Source organism: Ictidomys tridecemlineatus, chromosome 11 (assembly GCF_052094955.1).
Source record: "Ictidomys tridecemlineatus isolate mIctTri1 chromosome 11, mIctTri1.hap1, whole genome shotgun sequence".
NCBI lineage: Eukaryota > Metazoa > Chordata > Mammalia > Rodentia > Sciuridae > Ictidomys > Ictidomys tridecemlineatus.
In genome coordinates, this window is record NC_135487.1 from 75746910 (window position 1) to 75767627 (window position 20718).

The 20718-nt window shown below is 32.4% G+C and overlaps 1 protein-coding gene across 14 annotated transcripts in view; it reads right to left on the bottom strand.

Annotated features, from left to right (window-relative positions):
* Positions 1 to 20718, bottom strand: part of Evi5 (ecotropic viral integration site 5) — a 232237-nt gene that overhangs the window by 72804 nt on the left and 138715 nt on the right. For all 14 annotated transcript variants that reach the window (XR_013427909.1, XM_040289000.2, XM_078026735.1 and 11 more), the window contains 2 exons: positions 16625 to 16771; positions 13997 to 14092 (listed from right to left, as the gene is read on the bottom strand). Coding sequence is in view for 13 of the 14 variants with exons in the window: in XM_040289000.2 (XP_040144934.2) it covers positions 13997 to 14092; positions 16625 to 16771 (243 nt within the window). In the remaining variant the exon portion in view is untranslated. The remainder of the gene's footprint in view (positions 1 to 13996; positions 14093 to 16624; positions 16772 to 20718) is intronic.

Sequence of the window (20718 nt, forward strand, 5' to 3'; positions counted from 1 at the left end):
CTTATAATTATTTGGGAATTTTGATTCTTATATTCTTTCTAACAATGGTTACCTTAAAAGTTATTTAAATGAATGTGCATTTTGAAAACTATGATAATTGTATAATTCATATAAAGAGTGAGCTCCTACCCTTTGCTACTCCTGTGCATCAAGCTCTTTATAATGTCTAGGGTGAATTTTTCAACAGTTTTGATGGAGATCACTATATGTAACAAAAACATATATGCATATGTATTTAAATGCATGTATAGTAATGTACTCATTATATATTTAAAATGTACAGATAAGCATATTCTATGTCTTCAACACACATGCACACACTTTACATAAACACTCATATACAGATACCTACATAAATTATTTAACTCATGCAAGTGGAAGTATGACAAATACTCTGTCCATAATTTGCTTTTTTTAAAAAAAAATATATATTTAGTTGTAGTTGCACACAATAGCTTTATTTATTTATTTATTTTTATGTGGTGTTGAGGATCGAACCCAGCGCCTCATATGTGCTGAGCAAGCACTCTACCGCACAGCCACAACCCCAGCCCCATAATTTGCTTAAAAATATATATATATAATACACATATATATGCATATATTGTTTAATTGTAGTTGGACACAATACCTTTGTTTTATTTATTTTTATATGGTGCTGAGGAACAAATCCAGTGGCTCCCACATGCTAAGGGAACGCTAGGGGAATGCTCTACTGTTGAGGCACAACACCAGCCCTTCCCATAATTTGCTTTTTAATCACTTAATGTCTTATAAAGATATTTCCTTATTCTTCCTAAAGGAAGTCAAATATTCTAGAGTATGAATATACCATGGTTTAAATGTTCTCCTATTTATGTGTGATTAATAAATTTTAAAAATATTGTAATTGAGTTTGATTTCCAGTTTCAAAAACAAATCATAACCCCCCTCTGCAAAATACTATAGAAGTAATGTTGGAACTATGCACCCATCTTAAGAACTTACATAAAGAACACAAATCTAGAGTACAAATAAAAATAAGAACAGGAATTAGTAAGAAATAAAGGAAAGGTAGTTTATCATTTAAATTTGCAATTTTTACTAGTATCGTACTAGCCACTGTTTTTTTTAGATTGCATGTATTGGCTTCTGGAAGTGCCACAGCCTTCTCCTTTTTTGAATTTCCTTCAGAAATTTAATTTTTCAAAGGCTGATAATTAGTTATTAAGGTCTTACATATTAACTTTAAAACATGAAATAACTACTTAATATATCTTAACATTTTAATCCTGGCAATTAAAATTGAAAACATCGCTTACAGATAGACATCACACCCTTAAAGGAAATAACAGAAACAATTAGTAATCTCCTTATGCTCTTTTCATAGAGATTTCAAAATAAATCTAAGGTTATACATAGGATGTGGGTTTTTCTCTGGGAGCAGTATTACAGAAGGTTTGTGGTATTAGATGGGTCATGACACAATGCAGGTTGCTTAGTCTCAAATACAAGTGTAAAGCTTATGTTTAAAAAATGTTTTATATTATATCCACAGATGAAAAGTCTAATAAAAACTGAAATTATAGTACACAAAGTATAGTGAACTTCTCAAGTTTTGTAAAAATCAATCCGTTTTAGAGATAACTTAAAAAAAATTCCTTTACTGTTTTAAAGGTTAAAATAACACTTTTTTTTTAAGACCGTCTTATGAAACTAGGTTCAACGGTCACAGAGGCCATCATATTAACTTGCAACATGGCAGAATTTTTACATTCTAATTTGTTATTTTCAATTCATGCATTAAAGCAAAAATGTTCAAAGCAAGTTATAACTGCATAAGAAATTACTATAGCAGAACAAAACCCAATGATTTGAGTAAATCCGTGAAATGTGATAAGTAATCAACTTTATTAATCAATATAACCAAACTGAAACATCAATAGCAACCACTAAGCCATAGTAAGTTACTACTGATTTGTACTTAACCCCGAGAAAAATTAATCAGAACAGTAAATGTGGTAAGTGTTAGCCTCTTCGTGACTTCAAGGTGACTCATTTGAAACATCTAAACACAAATCATATTCATATCACGTACTACTAATAAGTTTTCAAAATAGTTTCCTGTAACTTAAAGTCATGGACACAAAGGTTTGAATATTCTTTTTAGTAATCAAAAAAATTCATAAAAATATCTTCAAAAAATGTAAAATGGAGAAAAGAAATTGGATTTTTTTCCTCTAGCACTTTTCAATGCTAAGACTAATCCCATTTCAAAAGAGAAATACATAAACACATACACACACATACAGAATGTGTTAAAGTGATACTTTTTATAGGACCAGATAAGGGCACAAATGAAAAGATCAGCATTTACATAAAGTCTAAAAGCTAGAAAAATGTTTCTTATAAATTATAGTTTAATTAGAAATAAATCGATTTTGTGATCAATATTTAAAATTATATAATTCCATAAGTTTCTAAAAACCATGAAATCACATATACTATTTTGTTAATATTGGACATATTTAGAATATTTTTACCTTCAGAAAAAATGAGAAGAGTTCTCATGTACCCCAGGCATTCAGTTTCCCTTATGATTAACATCTTATATTATGCTGTTATAAATGATGACCCAATATTGATACATTATTACTAATTAAAATCCATAGTTGTTCATATATTTTATATATGTGTGTATATGTGTATGTAAGTGGTGGGTACTAGATATTTAACCTAGAGGCCTTTACTACTGAGCTACACTTCTTTTAAAAAAAAATTTTTTTTTAGTTGTAAATGGACACAATACTTTTATTTTATTTATTTATTTTTATGTGGCGCTGAGGATCAAATCTAGGGCTTCACACATGCTAGGCAACTATTCTACCATTGAGCCACAACCCCAGCTCCTCTAGCTATTTTTTATTTTTCTTTTGAGACAAGGTCTTGCTACGTTGCTAAGGCTGGCCTCAAAATCACAATCCTTCTGCCTCAGCCTCCCAAGTCACTAGGATTATAAGCATGTGCCACTAACTTCATTTGCTTCTTTTTAAACCTGTCTTTTTTTTTTCCTGTTCTAAGATTTTATCCAAAATACTATACTATATTTATTTGTTATTTTCCTTAGGTTCCTTTTACCTCCAACAGTTTCTCAGACTGTGGTTGCTTTTCATAATCTTCACAGGTTGTAGATGTTACCATTCAGGTGTTCTGGAAGATGTCTACACTGGAATTTGATACTTTTCTCATGCTTAACACTAAGGTTATAGATTACTGGGAGGAAGACTAAGAAGATGAAGTTTCCATTTTCACCACATCTCATCATAACAAGGGTGTATAAATACCAGTGTGATTTGTGACTGATGATGTTATCCTTGATTATCTCGCTTAAGTAGTGTTTTTCAGGTTTCTGCACTGCAAGGTTACTCTTTTACCCCTGTACTTTCCAAACAGTACCTTTTGGAGGAAAGTCACTATGTGTAGTCCACTTGAGGAGTAGAGATTCATATTTTCCATTCTTGAGGACAGAGTATCTACAAAAATTACCTGGAATCCTTCTGCATATTTGTCTCTACTGCCCCATTTATTAATTTATTCAATCATTATATCACATGGACAAACATATTTATTTTATACTCTGGGTTAAAAATCCACTAATACTTTAAATGTATTTTTTCCCTTCAAATTGTTCTGTTTGCCCATTAGGAGCTCTTTCAAGCGGGCTCCTCTGTCTCTTTAATACACCCCTAAAAGTTTTCCTTGAGCATTTCCTTACTTTCTGGCATTACAAGATGTTATAGGCTTATCTTGTACTTTCCTGACATAGTTACAGAATCAGTCATTTCTTTGAGGACTCCTAGTTCCATTTACTGAAGAATGGCATTAGAAATCAAAATCTGAATGCTAGATATACATGAGCTAATTTTTATAAGTGCAAGATGATCACTGATATTAAGGTACTTAAGATTTTATCCTCCTTCCTTAAGGAGACCTTGCTATGAGTTGGTCTTAGGGGATGTCCATGATAATTTTCATTTCTAGTTGAAGCAACATTCTAAAAACCTCTCTTTAAAATTAACTGCAGATGGAAATTGGATAACAAAGAATCATCACTGAGCATTTTAGGGAAAAAAATTTGAACAGAATTTCACAATCCCTAATGACAAAACAGCAAGTTGAGTAAAAGTGTCTATATATCCAACTTCTTTGTTGAGAATCAGTGTTAAGATTAGATACAATTACTTAGCATGTATGAATATGCTACAACAAAACCCATTATTCTGTACAATGAAAATATACTAAAAAAATTTCCCGTGAAAAAAAAGACCAGATACAAAATAGCTATTTTCTCAAATTTAAAAATGCTTAAAACTGAAAAAATTCTTAAAGAAAGATAAAAAAGTATCTTAACATTTAAGTTGTTCAAACTGGTAACCAAAAATAAGTGTTGTTTTGTGGTGGTGGTGGTGGTATCTTCCAAAAAAGAAGTGTGTTAGCTTAGTCTTGGCATATAAACTCTCATCCTTCATTAAACTATTAACAAATTAGCTCAGGAAATTGGAAAGTACAGATTAATTACAAAGTTTTACGGTAAAATCCATCACTCAGTAATCTCATAATTTTGCATAATTTAAAAAATATAATATTTTAAAGTTAATAGTAATGGTTTTATCACTTCCTTTCTATCTCTGCCAAAATTACGTGCTGATCTGGGTACACTGATTTAAACCTAGCTGCTGCATTCTATGTCAGAACAGAATTTTGAGTAGGTGTTTTCTTAAGTCAAGAGTGGTTGGGGTATTGCCCATCTGAGGCATCCCTAGAGGTTAACTGTTGGGCAAACTAACGAAAGTGGGTAAATGTTACTGGGTACCAGGAAGAGAACCAAAAGCTGGATTTGAATAGACCTACACTGTTTTAAATGAAAAACTTTCCATTAGTTGTAACAAAGTAGCATAAATTTAAAGATGTGCTTTAGCAGATTTAACATGGTTATGACAAATCAATATGCTTATCTTTATAATAACCAAAATACAAACTCATTTCCAGATTAACTATCAAGAAGCTTGGGTTCAATTCTCACCTATTTTCCTTGACTGAATAAAAATTAACTTTTCTGTGTTTTGTCCCACTACCTGGAAAGTAAAATGGTTCTATTTGTATTAATATAAAAATAAAGTGTTCAAATAATAAATAACATTCATATCAATAGAAGGTAGAAAATTCCACCAACAGAAGGAAAAAAGTTAATTTTTAGTTACCATTTTCCTTCAATCTAAATACTACACGGGCTTATAATTTTTCTGAATCAAGTTCAATTAAATCTTTTTAATAGATTAAATGTCATCTAACTCAATCACACTATGCTCAAAACCCTTCAAATGACTTTCCACATTATTCGGAGAAAGGCCAAATTCTTAGAGTATATAATAGGCCCTACTTACCTCTGGACTTCCTCTATTTTTGCCTTCTTGCTCCACCTGAGGCTCTGTTCAGACATGGTTCCCACTGCCTGTAGGTCCTTTGCCCTTACTCTTAGCAGAGAATTCTCCTAAATTTGCCTGTCTCACCTGCTTCAAATCTTTGTTTAAATGTCAGGTTCCAATGAATATTTCCTGGCCACAAAATTAAAATAGCAACAGTCCCAGACTCATACCATTACCATCCTCCCTTTCCTATTGTTTTTCTTCATTGTATTCACCAATTCCTAATTATACACAATGTGATTTAATTTATTTTGTTCATCTAATTTTTCTTTCTACCATGAAGATGAGGAAAGAAATTTTTGTGTTTTGTTCACTAACCTAGGTAAAGTGTTTTGAATAGTGACTGGCACAAGGTAGGTACTCCATAAATCTTCACTGAATCATCATCAACACCCCATTTAAATTAATAATTTAATCTGTTCTTCATATCTGAGCTTTTAATGAGAACATTAAAAATCAAATTGATATTTTAGGAACTAAACAATTATACATTCATTCTTTCAGTAAATAAACACATTTTGATTATCTTTAGTATGTTGATATTAGAAATATAAAGCTAAATAATGGTCCTTACTCTCATTGAGCTTCAGATGTACACAGAGACCAGAAAGCTAAAAAAAAAAAATTAATTACAGTAGGATGAGACAATTGAATAAGAGAGGTCTGTAACAGAGTATGTTAGAAGAGCAAACACAAAAAAAATCAGCTGGGTTGTTATTAGGAAAGGCTGATCACAACAGGACAAACAAGGTCAAAAAAGTAGGGTGGGAAGAAAAATACTAAGTGTCATGGGATGAAAGATTTGAAAGATTCTTAATTAGGATACCATGGCTTAAGTTCAGGGTATGTATGCTGGGGAAAGTGAAAATAAAGTTAGGAAGGTAGACAGAAATCAGAGCAAAAGGGTTCATTAAGAAGAGTCAGGAGTTAAACTTTGTCCTGATATGGAAAGGAACTAAAAGATATAAATTGATGAACAGGGAACTTGTAATAACTGTAGCTATATAATAAGCAAAGTTATACAGCAGAGTATACTCTTAATACACTACTAAGAAAATTTTAAAAACTATAATGACAGTATGTCCTAATACAAAGAAAAAAATTCATTTTAATCCTGAAAAGATTTAAAGAGTGGGCCTCAAACAACAAAATTTCATTTTAAAATGTCCTCTAGGTTTCAGTTTACTGAACTATTAAATGAGGACATCAACAAAACCTATCTTAAATGGATGTGGTAAAGTACAAATACTTAACTGGCTGAGAACACTGCCTGGTATGTATCAAATATTCAGTAATATTACTTATTATTTTTATTATGAGTATTTGGAAGAATTAAAGTTGTCAATAATATTATGAAACATGGTAAATATATAAAAAAATTTAAAAATTAGAATAGAGTTTCACAGTGGACAGAAATCAGTGTGTGTGTGTGTGTGTGTGTGTGTGTGTATATTTTTTATATATATATATAAAATATTATTATATATTATAGAAAGAGCAAAGAACTCAATTCTTTCTTTTTTTCTGATAGAGTCTCCTTACACTGCCTGACCTGGTCTTGAACTTAAACGTTGTACAATGTATATATGTATCCAAACAACACATAGTACTCCATAAATTATACAATTATTATGCTTTATGTAGCAGCTAAAATATATTTAATTAAAAAGTGAAAATATGTACAACTTACAGCAAAAAGTAATAACTTATGAAAAAAAAGATAGCTTAAGAGTATAGTGTTTAGGATGAGAATGTTATCAAGACAGAAATTTGGCCAAGCAAGCTTTATCTGAGCAAGTATTAGAGACTTGAATGAAGCAAGATGACTATATAACAATTGAAATTCATAACAGTAACTGTGAACTGGAAAAAAATATTAAAATGACATACATATTATAATAATTTCATGTATTTGATGATACCTTGGAATTCAACACCTTAATTTTATAGGTGCACAATCTGTTCCCAAATAAGCACTAGCAGAATGGTAACTCATTCTGTCTGAGAAGAAAGAAAATTAGGTGGCAGTAACTTTTAAAAACAGTGCCAGGAAATGTCTAAAATCTGAAAGCTTTTACACTTAAAAATGATTATGAACTTTAATCAGACTGAAAGTTTGAAGTTGACTGAAGAATCTTTGAAAACAAATTTAATAAATGTAATCTTCGTAAGTACATACATTATAGAAAATTAGATTACTTCTAAAAATGAGTATTTCTTCACCTAACATATTTCCTTTATCTAAATATGTTTATAAAAGTATGATGTTCACAATTATACTAAAAACCAGGATTATAACAATACATTATATAATAATAAAATTTATTAAATGAATTTGAGAAAATTTGGTTTATGAGAAAAAGTTTAATTCACAAAAGATTACCATTAATTAGAAAACTTAATTGAAAGGTATTTGAAATATAAAAATCTTTAGGTTGAGTTCTCCCCCTAGTGGAACTTGAAAATAGTTTAAGGTATTTCCACAACTAAAAGTCATCTAAAATATAATGCTTTTATAACCAACAAGGGAGCTCTTCAGGTTTTAACAAAAGATCTATTATGAATCTTAATCAGCATTAAATAAATAAATGCTACAGCACTGAGATATTTACTGAAAATATACTTGCTAAATGAATTAACAGCAAGTTAACCAAAGAGCACTTAGTCCTAAGTCCTGAAAGAGAAGGGGAACTACCCCAAAATTCTGCAACCTGTATAACTCAGAAAAATAAGATTTTATATCCCATCTGATTCAAATGTATGATATGTCAAAGTCATTGTACTGTCATGTGTAACTAATTAAAACAAATTAAAAAAATAGTAGACAAAATAGAAATTTAGGAAGATAGAGTAGCATTCAGATGGGTACACAATTTTGAAATAATATGAAAGTTGCAGGAACAGGATAATTTGGAGTGCATAGTGTTTATTCAGAGGATTGGTTAGGTAGTAGTGAGAAGTAAAGTTAAAAAAATGTTTAGTTGGGCTGGGGATGTGGCTCAAGCGGTAGCACGCTCGCCTGACATGCATGCGGCCTGGGTTCGATCCTCAGCACCACATACAAACAAAGATGTTGTGTCCGGCGAAAACTAAAAATAAATAAATAAATATTTTAAAAATTGTTTGGTTAAAAATGAAAAGATAAGGATTTCACGATAAGAAGTTTTAATGTGATTTGATTGCTAAAAGGCAGTCCACACAAGTTTTAATGTTTTAGAAGATAGCTCTAATATTTATGTAGAAAAGCTGAGACTGGAGTAAAAGATGCTGCATGGGAAGTTATTAAACAGATCAAGTAAGGGGTAGGTAGGTGAACTACCAGAATGATGAGGGAAATAGAAATGCTAAGAATGATTCAAAATAGAGCTGTACCCCCACTCCTTGGCAATAGAACCCAGAGCCTCACCCATGATGCTTGGCAAATGCTCTATTACTGAGTCATACCCCCAGTCCAAAACATTTTAAAATCATTCAAATTACCTCTGATTTAGTTTTAGACTTACTCAAGATTTTTTTCTTTTACAGGAATGAAACTTTCGATGAGACACTCTAACTTGTATAAGTCATTAAGAATTGTCTAAAGTAAAATCCACAGGATTAGGTAAAATGTTGGTAGGAAAGTAAACTAGCATAAGCACTTTGTAAAATAATTTGTTATCTACTAACATGTAGAAAACTTGCACACCTTATATATACATATTATGTTATAGGGTAAAAAAAGACACCTGAAGTTACTAGTAGGTTGAATAATTTGATAAGAGATGATCCATTAATCAAGACTTGAGATATAAAAGAAGGAAAACATTATGGATGAAACAAACATGTCTGACTTTAAACACGTTTAATTCAAAGTGTTGTACAACTTTCAGGTGGAACTATTCAAATTACTGGCCTATTTACCAAATACATGATAAAGACAAAAGACAAGTCACAGATTAAGAGTAGATATTCACAAAACATTTGAAGAACATTAATATATAAGAAACTATATATCCATAAGCAAGAGACAGCCTAATAAAAATATAAGCAAAAAACCTTATCAGGTACTTTACAAAAATAGGAACCCAAATGGCTAACCTTTTTAGTAATGAAATGTAAATTAAAACTGTGACAAAAGATCACTGCATACCCACCAGATTGGCAAAAATAAACCGTGTGACACCATCAAGCACCGGGGAGGATGTGGAACAACAAGAACTTTCATATGCAGCTATTGGGAGTCTAAACTATTACAAGCACTTTGGAAAAATAAAGTTGAAGATTCGTAAGCCCTACAACTTGGCAACTCCACATCTTGGTATACATGCTAGAGAAACTTGTGTACAAGTGTGCATAATTATTCAACGTCACAGCATTGTGCACAATAACACCAACCTGGAAATTCCTGATTTACTTATTCCACTAGTAGTAAAATAAGTAAATACACTGTGCTATATTTTAAAAATGAAAATGTATGCAACAATAAAAATGAGGACTTAGAAAATCAAAGTTGAACAATGAAAGAAAAGACACAAAAGAAAATATTAAATCATCTCATACAAAATTGATAAACTGGGAGAACTAAACTGTATGGATCAGAAATGCACACAAAGATGACAAAACCAGAGGAACAGTAATGGAATGACCGTCATAAAAGTCAGAAGGAGTAGGGTGTGAGTGGGTGGACTCCCTGAGCAGAAGCACTGTTCCCTATCTTTACCTTAGTAGCAGTTAAACGTGATGTTTTAAAAATATATTAATGTAGCTTTGTTTTATGAACTTCTGTAGATATTGTGCTTAATAATTTTTTCAAAAGGTTTAAAAACTGATAGGAGAAAGAGGTTAAGGCTGGAGATAAATTATAATTCTTTGTTACAAGGATGTAAATGAGACCTTTCATTTCCATAGTTTTTAAGAGCCCGAAACTTGGATTCTCAAGAACACAAACACTCAGAATGGATAGAGAGGACTGGAAACAACAGTTAAACAAGAAAGAAGAGAATAAAAAATAAGTAGTGTTAGAGAGCTGGGGATATAGCCTAGTTGGTAGAGTATGTGGCTTGGATGAACAAGGCCCTGCGTTCAATTCCCAGCACCAAAAAAAAAAAAAAAAACAACAAAAACAACCAAACAAACAAACAAACAAAAATAAGTGGTGTTAGGAAAGCCAGAGGAGGAGAGAATGCAAGGAGGAAGAAGAGGTGAACAATGACCTAAGGATAAGGACAAGCAGTGATAGATGAAAAAATAACCAGTAAATCTATAAATCAGAATTTCAGTGATCACTTCACCAACAGTGAGCAAACTGCTGCTAACATACTCCTATTAATAGTAAAAAAAAAATTCCATCATCTCAAACCTGTTAGAACAGCTATTATCAAAATAATGAAACATTACAAGTGTTGAAGAGGCTGTGAAGACAAGGGAATCCTTGTACACTGCTGGTGGGAATATAAATTAGCATATACATTATGAAAAATAGTATGGTGGTTCCTCAAAAAATTAAAAACAGAATTGCCATATGATCCATCAATCCTGTTACTGGTTATATATCCAAAGGAAATAAAATTAGTATGTTGAAGAGATATGTCTGTAGCATTATTCACAATAGCCAAGATATGGAACCAACCTAAGTATTCATCAGTGGATGAATGGAAAAAGAAAATGAAGTAAGTATACACAATGGAATGCTATTCAGTCTTAAAAAAGAAGGAATTCCTATTATTTGTGACAAAATGGATAAAAATGGAGGAGATTATGCTAGGTGAAATAAGCCAGGCATAGAAAGATTAATACCCCATGATCTTACTTATATGAGGAATCTAAAAAAGTTAAACTCATACCTACAAAGTATGGTAGCTGCCAGGGGCTTGGTTTGGGGCAACAGGTTGAGGAGATGCTAAAAAAAAAATACCCCAATACCATGCACCTTCTTTTTATTTTTCTAAAATGATGCAAATATAGTTCACTTTAAACAAAACATACAGCATGCCAAGTTCTTCATTTTAATAAGTATTTTAGAATCAACAAAAGAAGTGATTTAAATCTTGCTATTTTATGACTAAGATATATAGACATGGCAAATTTGTATAATTTTCTTGATGTCAGAAAAGTAAAACTGGACTAGTACATGGTAGCTGGATTTAAATAACTGATTATAAGTATATTAAGCAAATTGTTCATTTCTGAGTGTACACTTTATGGGGAGTATTACTAAAAAAACATAAAGGATACCTTTTTATAAATGTATACATATTATAACATCATAACTTTGATGGAGATCAAAAAATTAGGTTATAATATAATATGGAAATTTTCAAATTAACTGAATTTTGAATTGAGATTTAAGAACAAAAGGAAATTTCAGATGAAAATAAAATTCTAAATGTTGCAACAAAACTTACACTGTGATTTGGAGTAAAATGTAATAAGAAAAAAACTTTGAACCAAAGTTTGGCACAATGGTGCACAACTGGAATCCATCCCAGTAACTCTAGAGGCTGAGACAAGAGAATCACAACTTAAAGTGACTAAGAAATGAAAAGGGCTTCGGGTATAGTTAGTTGGTAGTTAGCTGGAATGACCCTGGGTTCTATCCCAAGTATAGCAAAACAAACAAACAAAAAAACCCATTTTGAGTCAGGAGCCATGGTTCAATACCTATAGTCCCAGCTACTGCAGAGGGCAAAGCTGAGACAGGAGAATCACTTGAGCCCAGGAGTTTGAGACAGCCTGAGTAATATAGCAAAAACCTGTCTCAAATAATCAAACAAAACAACTCACCCAATTTGAAAGACACAGATTTTTAAACACAATACTTATTATATATCGGAAACTTCTCATCTTACCATATTGTACAATAAGGAGGATATTTGAGATGACAAAATAATATGTTTTTGTTGTTGTTGTTGTTGTTTTGGTACCGGGATTGAACTCAGGGTTGCTTGACCACTAAGTCACATCCCCAGCCCTATTTTGTATTTTATTTAGAGACAGGGTTCCACTGAGTTGTTCAGTGCCTTGCTTTTGCTGAGGCTGGCTTTGAACTCACAATCCTCTTGTCTCAGCCTCCCGAGCTGCTGGGATTACAGGCGCACGCTACTGCACCTAACTAATATATTTCCTTTTAAAGCTCAGAATTTTCTTTGAAAAACAGCTTTGACAATATAGATATACAATAAACTGTCACTCAAAAATGGACTTGGAAAGCAGTCAACAAAAACAGAAAACAGATTTTTGCAAAAGTTTTGGACTTCAGGAAAATTAAAAACTTTTGTCCATCAAAGTACAAATCAACAAAGAAAAAAAGATAATCCATAGAATGAGAGAAAATATTTGCAAACCATATATCCATAAGAGGCTGATATTTAGAACACATAAGTAAGTCCTACAACTAACTCATCACCAACAAACAACCTGATTCAAAACTGGATAAAGGACTTGAATGCATAGATCTCCAAAGAAGATAAACGAATGTCATACAAGCAAGTAAAAAGATGCTCACCATTACCAATTATTAGAGAAATGCAAATCAAAGCTACAAAGAGCTACCACTTCATACCCTTTAGAATGGCAGATTATTATTATTTTTTAAAATATTTTATTTTTAGTTTTAGGTGACACAATACCTTTATTTTATTTTTACCTGGTGCTGAGAATCGAACCCAGTGCCTCACGCATGCTAGACAAGCGTGCTACCACTTGAGCCACATCACCAGCCCAATGGCAGATAATTTTTAAAAACCCCTCGAAAATTAGCAAGCGTTGGTAAGGATATAGAGAAAATGGAACTTTTGTGTACTGCTGGTAGGAATGTAAAATAATACAGTTGCTTTCAAAAACAGTATAATATTTCACAAAAAAATTAAGGAGAACTACATAATCCAGAAATTCTATTTCCAAGTGCTATATATACTCAAAAGAAGTAAATTCATGGACTCCCAAGATATTTGTGCTCCCATGATCACAGTAGCATCATTCACAATAGCCCAAAGGTGGAGCAATGAAGGAATACATAATCAAAATGTAGTATATACACACAAAGAAATGTTATTCAGCCTTAAAAAGGAAGAAAATTTGGACACATGCTATAATACAAATGAACCTTAAGGACATCATGCTAAGTGAAATGTCACAAAAAAGTTATATAATTCCATTTATGTGAGGTAGATAGACTGGTCAAATTCATAGATATAGAAAATATAATGGTGGTTACCAGAGGCTGGAGGGAGAAGAGAATGGGAAATTAATGTTTAACGGACACAGATTTTCAGTCAGAGAAGATGAAAAATTTCTGGAGATGGATGGTGGTGATAGGTGTACAACAACATAAATGCACGTAACACCATGGAACTGTATTTTTTAAAAGAGCTAACTTTATGTTATGTATGTTTCACCACAATAAGAAGAAAAGGACTTGGAAATGAGTAAATATTGAAACTAGAATACAGTCATGGGGATAAAGAAACAGATAAGTCATTCATCAGGTACACAGAGAAGAGACGGGGACTATGACATTATTTTTAGATGTATTCTATTATTTTTATATGTACCTGGATTTCAAGCTCAGCAATGTGCTGCTGCAGTTCAGCCACAACAGCTATGCTATCTGCTTCTCGAAGTCTCACAGCCATCACTTCTTCCTTGTTCTAGGGTAGCAAACAAAACAAAAGTAATAAACTACTTGTGTTTGGAATTGAGATTTTTTTCAGATTTTAGAAAAGTGTCTAAGGCAGCATCTATAATGAAAAGTGAAGTATAAATATCCACACAAACTGGGGTAAAAAACAAATTTTAAGTGGCCATATGTCAACTCAAATCAGGTTTTGCCTTGAAATGAATTTGTGTGAAATTTATGAAACTTTTGGGTTTCAGAGTATTTTGGATTTTGAAACTAGGGATCAGAGACTTGTATTATTTTACTTTAAAGTGAGAATATTCAAATTTAGTTGTAGAGGGAAATAACAATATTACCATTTCCTGATATTTTGTATAAGTAAAAAAGCTAAAATGAGCTTTTATGACTAATATCAACCAATCATGAGCTATAATTATATAAAACTTAACTGAAAATGATTCAGATTTATATAATTCAAGGACTAGATTCCTTAGAAAGTTAATTTGTTTCTGAATTCTATCAACATGACAAGGTAAAATATATATATTTAGTCAGAAAGTACTAGGTATTAGGATGACATTTCATTTTATTAATTGTTAAAATCTGCAAACAGCACTTCCTAAGACTGAGTAAATTAATATATAGCTTAAACATACAGTAATCAGAGTTAGCATCTATAATATAGTTTTTATAGAGTTATTAATGAACACTAAAAATTAAATAAAATTCTGTATTAGTTCCTCAAATCCTCTAATATTCTGATCTGCACCCATTACTTAGATAAACTCAGATAACTATTTTTATCAGTAAGTTGTATTTATACTTATTTTCAAACAACATTTTACTTCACTAATAGGTGCTAAGATATTTAAGAAGCAATATCAAGTCTAATAACATTGTTATCGAAATATTTAAAGAAAACTTACATCAAGAATGCAAAAAGATTAAATTTAATTGAGGACAGATAATTCAGCATCATAAAAAATCAGATTTGTATAATAAATTAGATTAATATAACCTCATTTCACATTATTTTATTTTTAATTAGTCCATGTACATCCTTCAAATGGGATTATGCTTAAATTATCACAAATTTTAGTACTACCTACATATTTCTGTCACAGTATAAATTTGTAAGAGCCATGCATATTTATTAGGATGTAATTTCATCTCTGGATTTCAATGACACTGATAAACCACTCAAGCTTCACTCTTGGTTTTTAATGACACTAGAACAAGTTGATGGAATTACAGCTTTATAATGTACCACTTACAAAGTCTTACTTCTCATAGAAAAAGAAGGCTAGAATATTTAAAGGGTATCATTCCTACCATCTACTAAGTAGATGTTTAGTTTATTTCAAAATTTCATAACTTGTCTTCAGTAATCCATTCTAATATGCAGACTACACTTATCTCTAGTTCTTTCTCCCCCCCAACCACACACACACACACACACACACACAAACACACACATCCCATCCCTCTCCTATACCTTACTCTCCAATCTCTTTCATCACTGTTAAGTGTGTAAATTTATTTTAGGGGAAAATATCCTTGATTTCAATACTTTTGATGCTTTCTGAATCAAACACTTCTCACCACTCACTGGCTTGCGCGCGCCCGCGCACAGACACACACACAAACACACACACACAGAAAAACTGATTAAAAGAACTATGGGAAATGATCCATTTTATCCTGAGCCAAGGTACATATACATTTATTTTGCTCTCTACTCTTTCCAGAAAACATACATTAATATTTACTTCCCACTAACAAGGTAACACTCAAAGCAATGGAGCTTCTACTTTTCCAAATTACATGTTTTGGGTTGAGTTATTAAAAGCTTCAGTTTTAAAGGGCTATTAGTCAAAATAAACACTGTAAAGGGATACTAGTAAATGCCAATGTGGGAAATTAACCAAGTACGTGGCTAAAAATATTTCTTGTCTGAAGTCCATCCCAGAAGCAAGATGAGCTAACCTTGTATGAAAGCATCACCAAAGCAATTTCAGAAGTGGGAAGTAGATTGGCTTAAAAAACAAAACAAAACATGGGGCATAGTGGCACAAGCCTGTAATTCTAGCAGCTCAGGAGCTGAGGCAGGAGGATCACAAGTTCAAAGCCACCTCAGCAACTTAGTGAGACCCTGAGCAACTTAGCGAGACTCTATCTTTAAATAAAATATGTTTTAAAAGGGCTGGGGATATGGCCAAGGGGTTAAGCATCCCAGGGCTCAATATCTGGTACCTAAACAAAACAACAAACAAACAACAACAACTAGTCATGATGAAACAACCTATAAAAGAAAGGCAGGAGGCTAGGGTTGTGGCTCAGAGATAGAGTGCTTGCCTCACACATGTAAGGCACTGGGTTCAATCCTCAGCACCACATAAAAATAAATAAACAAAATAAAGATATTGTGTCCATCTACAACATATATATATATATATATATATATAGATAGATATAGATATAGATATAGATAGACAGATATAGAAATAAAGAAAGGCATTATTACATTGACAAAACCCATAAACCAGCTATCTGACATATTTACCTTGCATTCAATCTCTGCTTGTTTGCGCTTTGCTTCACTTAATTGAGTAAGCAGTCCTTTGTTCTGTGCAGAAAGATAGTGTACCTTCTCCTGTAGACTGATCACCTCTTGTTCTGCTCTTCTAAGATGATTACTATTGATCTGGTTCTAATAAGCAGAAATATAATTATGTACACTATATATAAAAGGGCTGAAAATTAAACATTTTTACTGATTCACTTTATACAATAACATAAAAATGTTATCAGCTACAAGTCAATTTTCTTCAATAAACACTGAAAAAATAAGATATAAAACTGTTTAAATATCTAATCCTCCAAGGGAATACATGTGGTCCATATTAGAAACTCTTGTTATAACTAAATATATCACTTATACAAAAAGGTCTATAACTTTTTTTGTATAAGTGATATACAACTTAAAAATATTCATTTCTGAAAGAGGCAATAGGAATACAAACTGGGTAGACAGAGAAATAATATATTAGGCCTAGGACTACAGCCTGGGGTTGGCAGGAAAATTAAAAGGTCAAATACCCAGATACAAAAATATAATTCAGCATAAGACTGGGGCTTTATCAGAATTACAGGAAGCATCCCTGCAGTTTCAAATATACCTGGAGACAGACCTTTTTCTGAGGTGGTATGAAGGAAGGGAAGACACTGAGAAAAGCCCTCTGGCAAACCAGCCCCTACTCTAAAATAAGGCATTACTAAAGGATTGTGAAGCCTGTGGTACACTGTGGATAACCAACAAACCTCAAACTCAGCCTATCTCCTGACTATATTAACTCAAATCTCCCACATGAAAGGTCTGGCAGGAGAAAAAGTGTACCCATTTCTAGTCTAAGGTAAAATACTTTATATACTGCCCCATCTAAAATATCTAACTTTCATCAAAAATTTGTAAAGTATAGAAGGCAAAACCCCCCAAAATACTAGCAAAAGACAAAGCAATCAATAAAATTCACCTCATAATATGACACATATATTGAAATTATCTGACAAGAAATTTAAAGTAAGTATGATTAATATGTCAAAGGCTCTAACTTATTTCTAAAAATAAGTAAGTTCAGATAGGTAATATCCTCAGAAAAATTAGAACTCTAAGAAATCAACAGAAAAATGAGAAATAAAAAACCATGACAAGAATGCCTTAAATGGCTTCATCTAACAACTCAACAAAGTGGAGAAAATAATCAGTGAAGTAAATAAGAAGTCAATAGAAACATTTCAGTCAATAGAAGCTAAAAACACAAAGAGAAAAAATAATAGAGGGGGAAAGAAAAGAGCATCCAAGAGTTTCTGCACAACATGAAGGCAAGGATAAGGTGCTTGCTCAAGATGTATAAGGTCCTGGGTCTGATCCCCAGCATTACAAAAAGAAAAAAAAAAAATCCTATACGCTAAGAACGAACCCAATATGGATATCATTGAAACCAGAAGACCATATGGGCAGAAGAAAGCCAAAATGATATAATGACCAAGACACAATAAGCAGAAATTTTCCAAAATTCATGGTAGACACAATCCACAGAGCCAAGAAACTTGGGTTGCAGTGGCGCACACTTGTAATCCTAGCAGCTCAGGAGGCTGAGGCAGGAGGATCACAAGTTCAAAGCCAGCCTCAGCAAAATCGAGGGGCTAAGCAACTCAGTGAGACACTGTCTCTAAATGAAAAACAAAATAGGGGATGTGGCTCAGTGGTTGAGTGTCCCTGAGTTCAGTCCCTTGTACTGCTCGCTGCCGCCCGACTCCCCTCACCCCCCGAATTTTTTTTTTCTGTTCTTTCTCCCTGCCACCCAGAGACACAACCAATTTTTAAAAAGCTCATACACATTCAAGGGAGAATGCAGGCAATCTCCCAGGGGAGAGAGAGTCAAAAATAAAATCTCAAAGGCATGGGCTGGGGATGTGGCTCAAGCGGTAATGTGTTTGCCTGGCATGCGCAGGGCGCTGGGTTTTATCCTCAGCACCATGTAAAATAAAGATGTTGTGTCCACCAAAAACTGAAAAATAAATATGAAAAAATTCTCTCTCTTTCTCTTTAAAAAAAAATCTTAAAGGCAGCTGGGTGAGGGGGAACCACGTTACATGTAGAGAAACAAAAATAAGAATTATAATAGAATTTCAGCATGCATGATTTATAAAAAAAAGATAACAGTGATTTTTAAAGTGATGAAAGATAGCAGTTCAATTCACAATGGCTAAACTGTGGAACCAATCTAGATGTCCTTCAACAGATATATGGATAAAGAAACTGTGGTACATATACACAAAGAAATATTACTCAGCATTAAAATAGAATAAAATTATGGCATTTGCAGGTAAATGGAGTTGGAGAATATCATGCTAATCGAAGTAAGACAATCCCAAAAAACCAAAGGCCGAATGTATCTGATAAGCCTATGCTGACCCATAATGGGGGCGGGAGGAGCACGCACATAGGTAGAATAGAGGAGCTTGATTGGCAAAGTGGAGGGAGGGAGAGAAGGGGGTTGGGAAAGATGGTGGAATGAGATGAACATCATTATCCTAGGTACATGTATAACTGCACATGTGGTATCACTCTACATCCCATACTAGCAACTAGAAAAATGAAAACCAGAAAAATGAAAAGCTGTGCTCCATTTGTGTACAATGAATCGAAATACATTCTGCTGTCATGTATAACTAATCAGAAAAATTTTAAAATTTAAAAAATAAAGTGGTGAAAGAAAAAAGATCTGTCAATCCAGAATTCAATACCTTGCAAGTATGTTTTAAATTCCCTTCACTGGCTCCCTTCACTCTCCCCCAAAATCCTAAACTGCATGCCAGTAGACCAGCACTACTATAAATATAAAATGAAGCTTTCCAAGTAGAAGGAATATAAAGATCTACAAGAAGAAATGAGTGCTGAAGTGGAATAAGTAAAGGGAAAACAATTCATTAAAAAATTTAAAATCTATGAAATAATCACTGATTAAAAGCAAAATTATCAGCATATGTTATACTAATGTATAACAACAACAGCACAAGAGGAAGAATTAAGAATACACAATTGTAAGGATTTTATTACACATGAAACAATTCATTATTTTTAATTAATAACATTATTTGAAAGTAAGCTCTGATTATAGGTGTGTACTATAAAACCTAGAATAATCACTAAAAAATTTCTTAAAAGGAGTATAAATAATATAAAAATAAAATAAAACCGTAATAAATGTGCTATAAATCCAAGAAAGGTAGTCAAAGAAGAAAAAATAAAGAATAGATGAATGAACAGAAAATAACTAGCAAGGTGACAGAGAGTAATCCAAACAGAATCACAAAACATGGAGTAGGGCTGGGAACATAGCTCAGTTGGTAGAGTGCTTGCCTGGCATGCACAAGGCCCAGGGTTGAATTCCCAGCACCACAAAACAAACAAACAAATTCCCAGCACCACAAAACAAACAAATTCCACGAGACTGGATTTTTAAATAGCTTTATTATATATTATATAATATTATATTATATATAAAATTCACCTACTTTAAATAACTTTAACAGTAGTTTTTGGTATTTCAGAGTTAAACAACCGTTTGTTAGGTTCAATTTTAAAAGCTATCTATATGCTATTTATCTAAAAAAAAAGATCTAAAAAAATCAGGTAAGTTGAAAATATAAAGGATGGGAAATACTTATAATTTAACTTGTGAATTTAAATACCAAAATAAATAAATAACAACTTAAATTCACCAAAAGGAATGTGTTTTGTGTTGTGTCTGTATTCTGTGTCACATATTTGTTTTTAGTATTTTGATAAATGTGCCTCAATATAAATGGTTTGTTTCCCAATCCTGTGTATTTTGTTTTATGCATTCAAAAACATTGTTTTGAGAAGGGAAGGGGTTCATAGGCCTCAGACTGCCAAAAGGATTCATGCACATTAAGCAAGCACTGTACTTAACAAACACATGGAGACATACACAAGGAAATACATGCACGAATGTGCAGAGTAGCATTATTTGCAACAGCAAAAATCTGTATAAAGCAAGGACAGTGGCTCAATAAAATGACATATACACACTAGACAGACTTATCTAAAAGTTCTTAAAATGAAGAAAT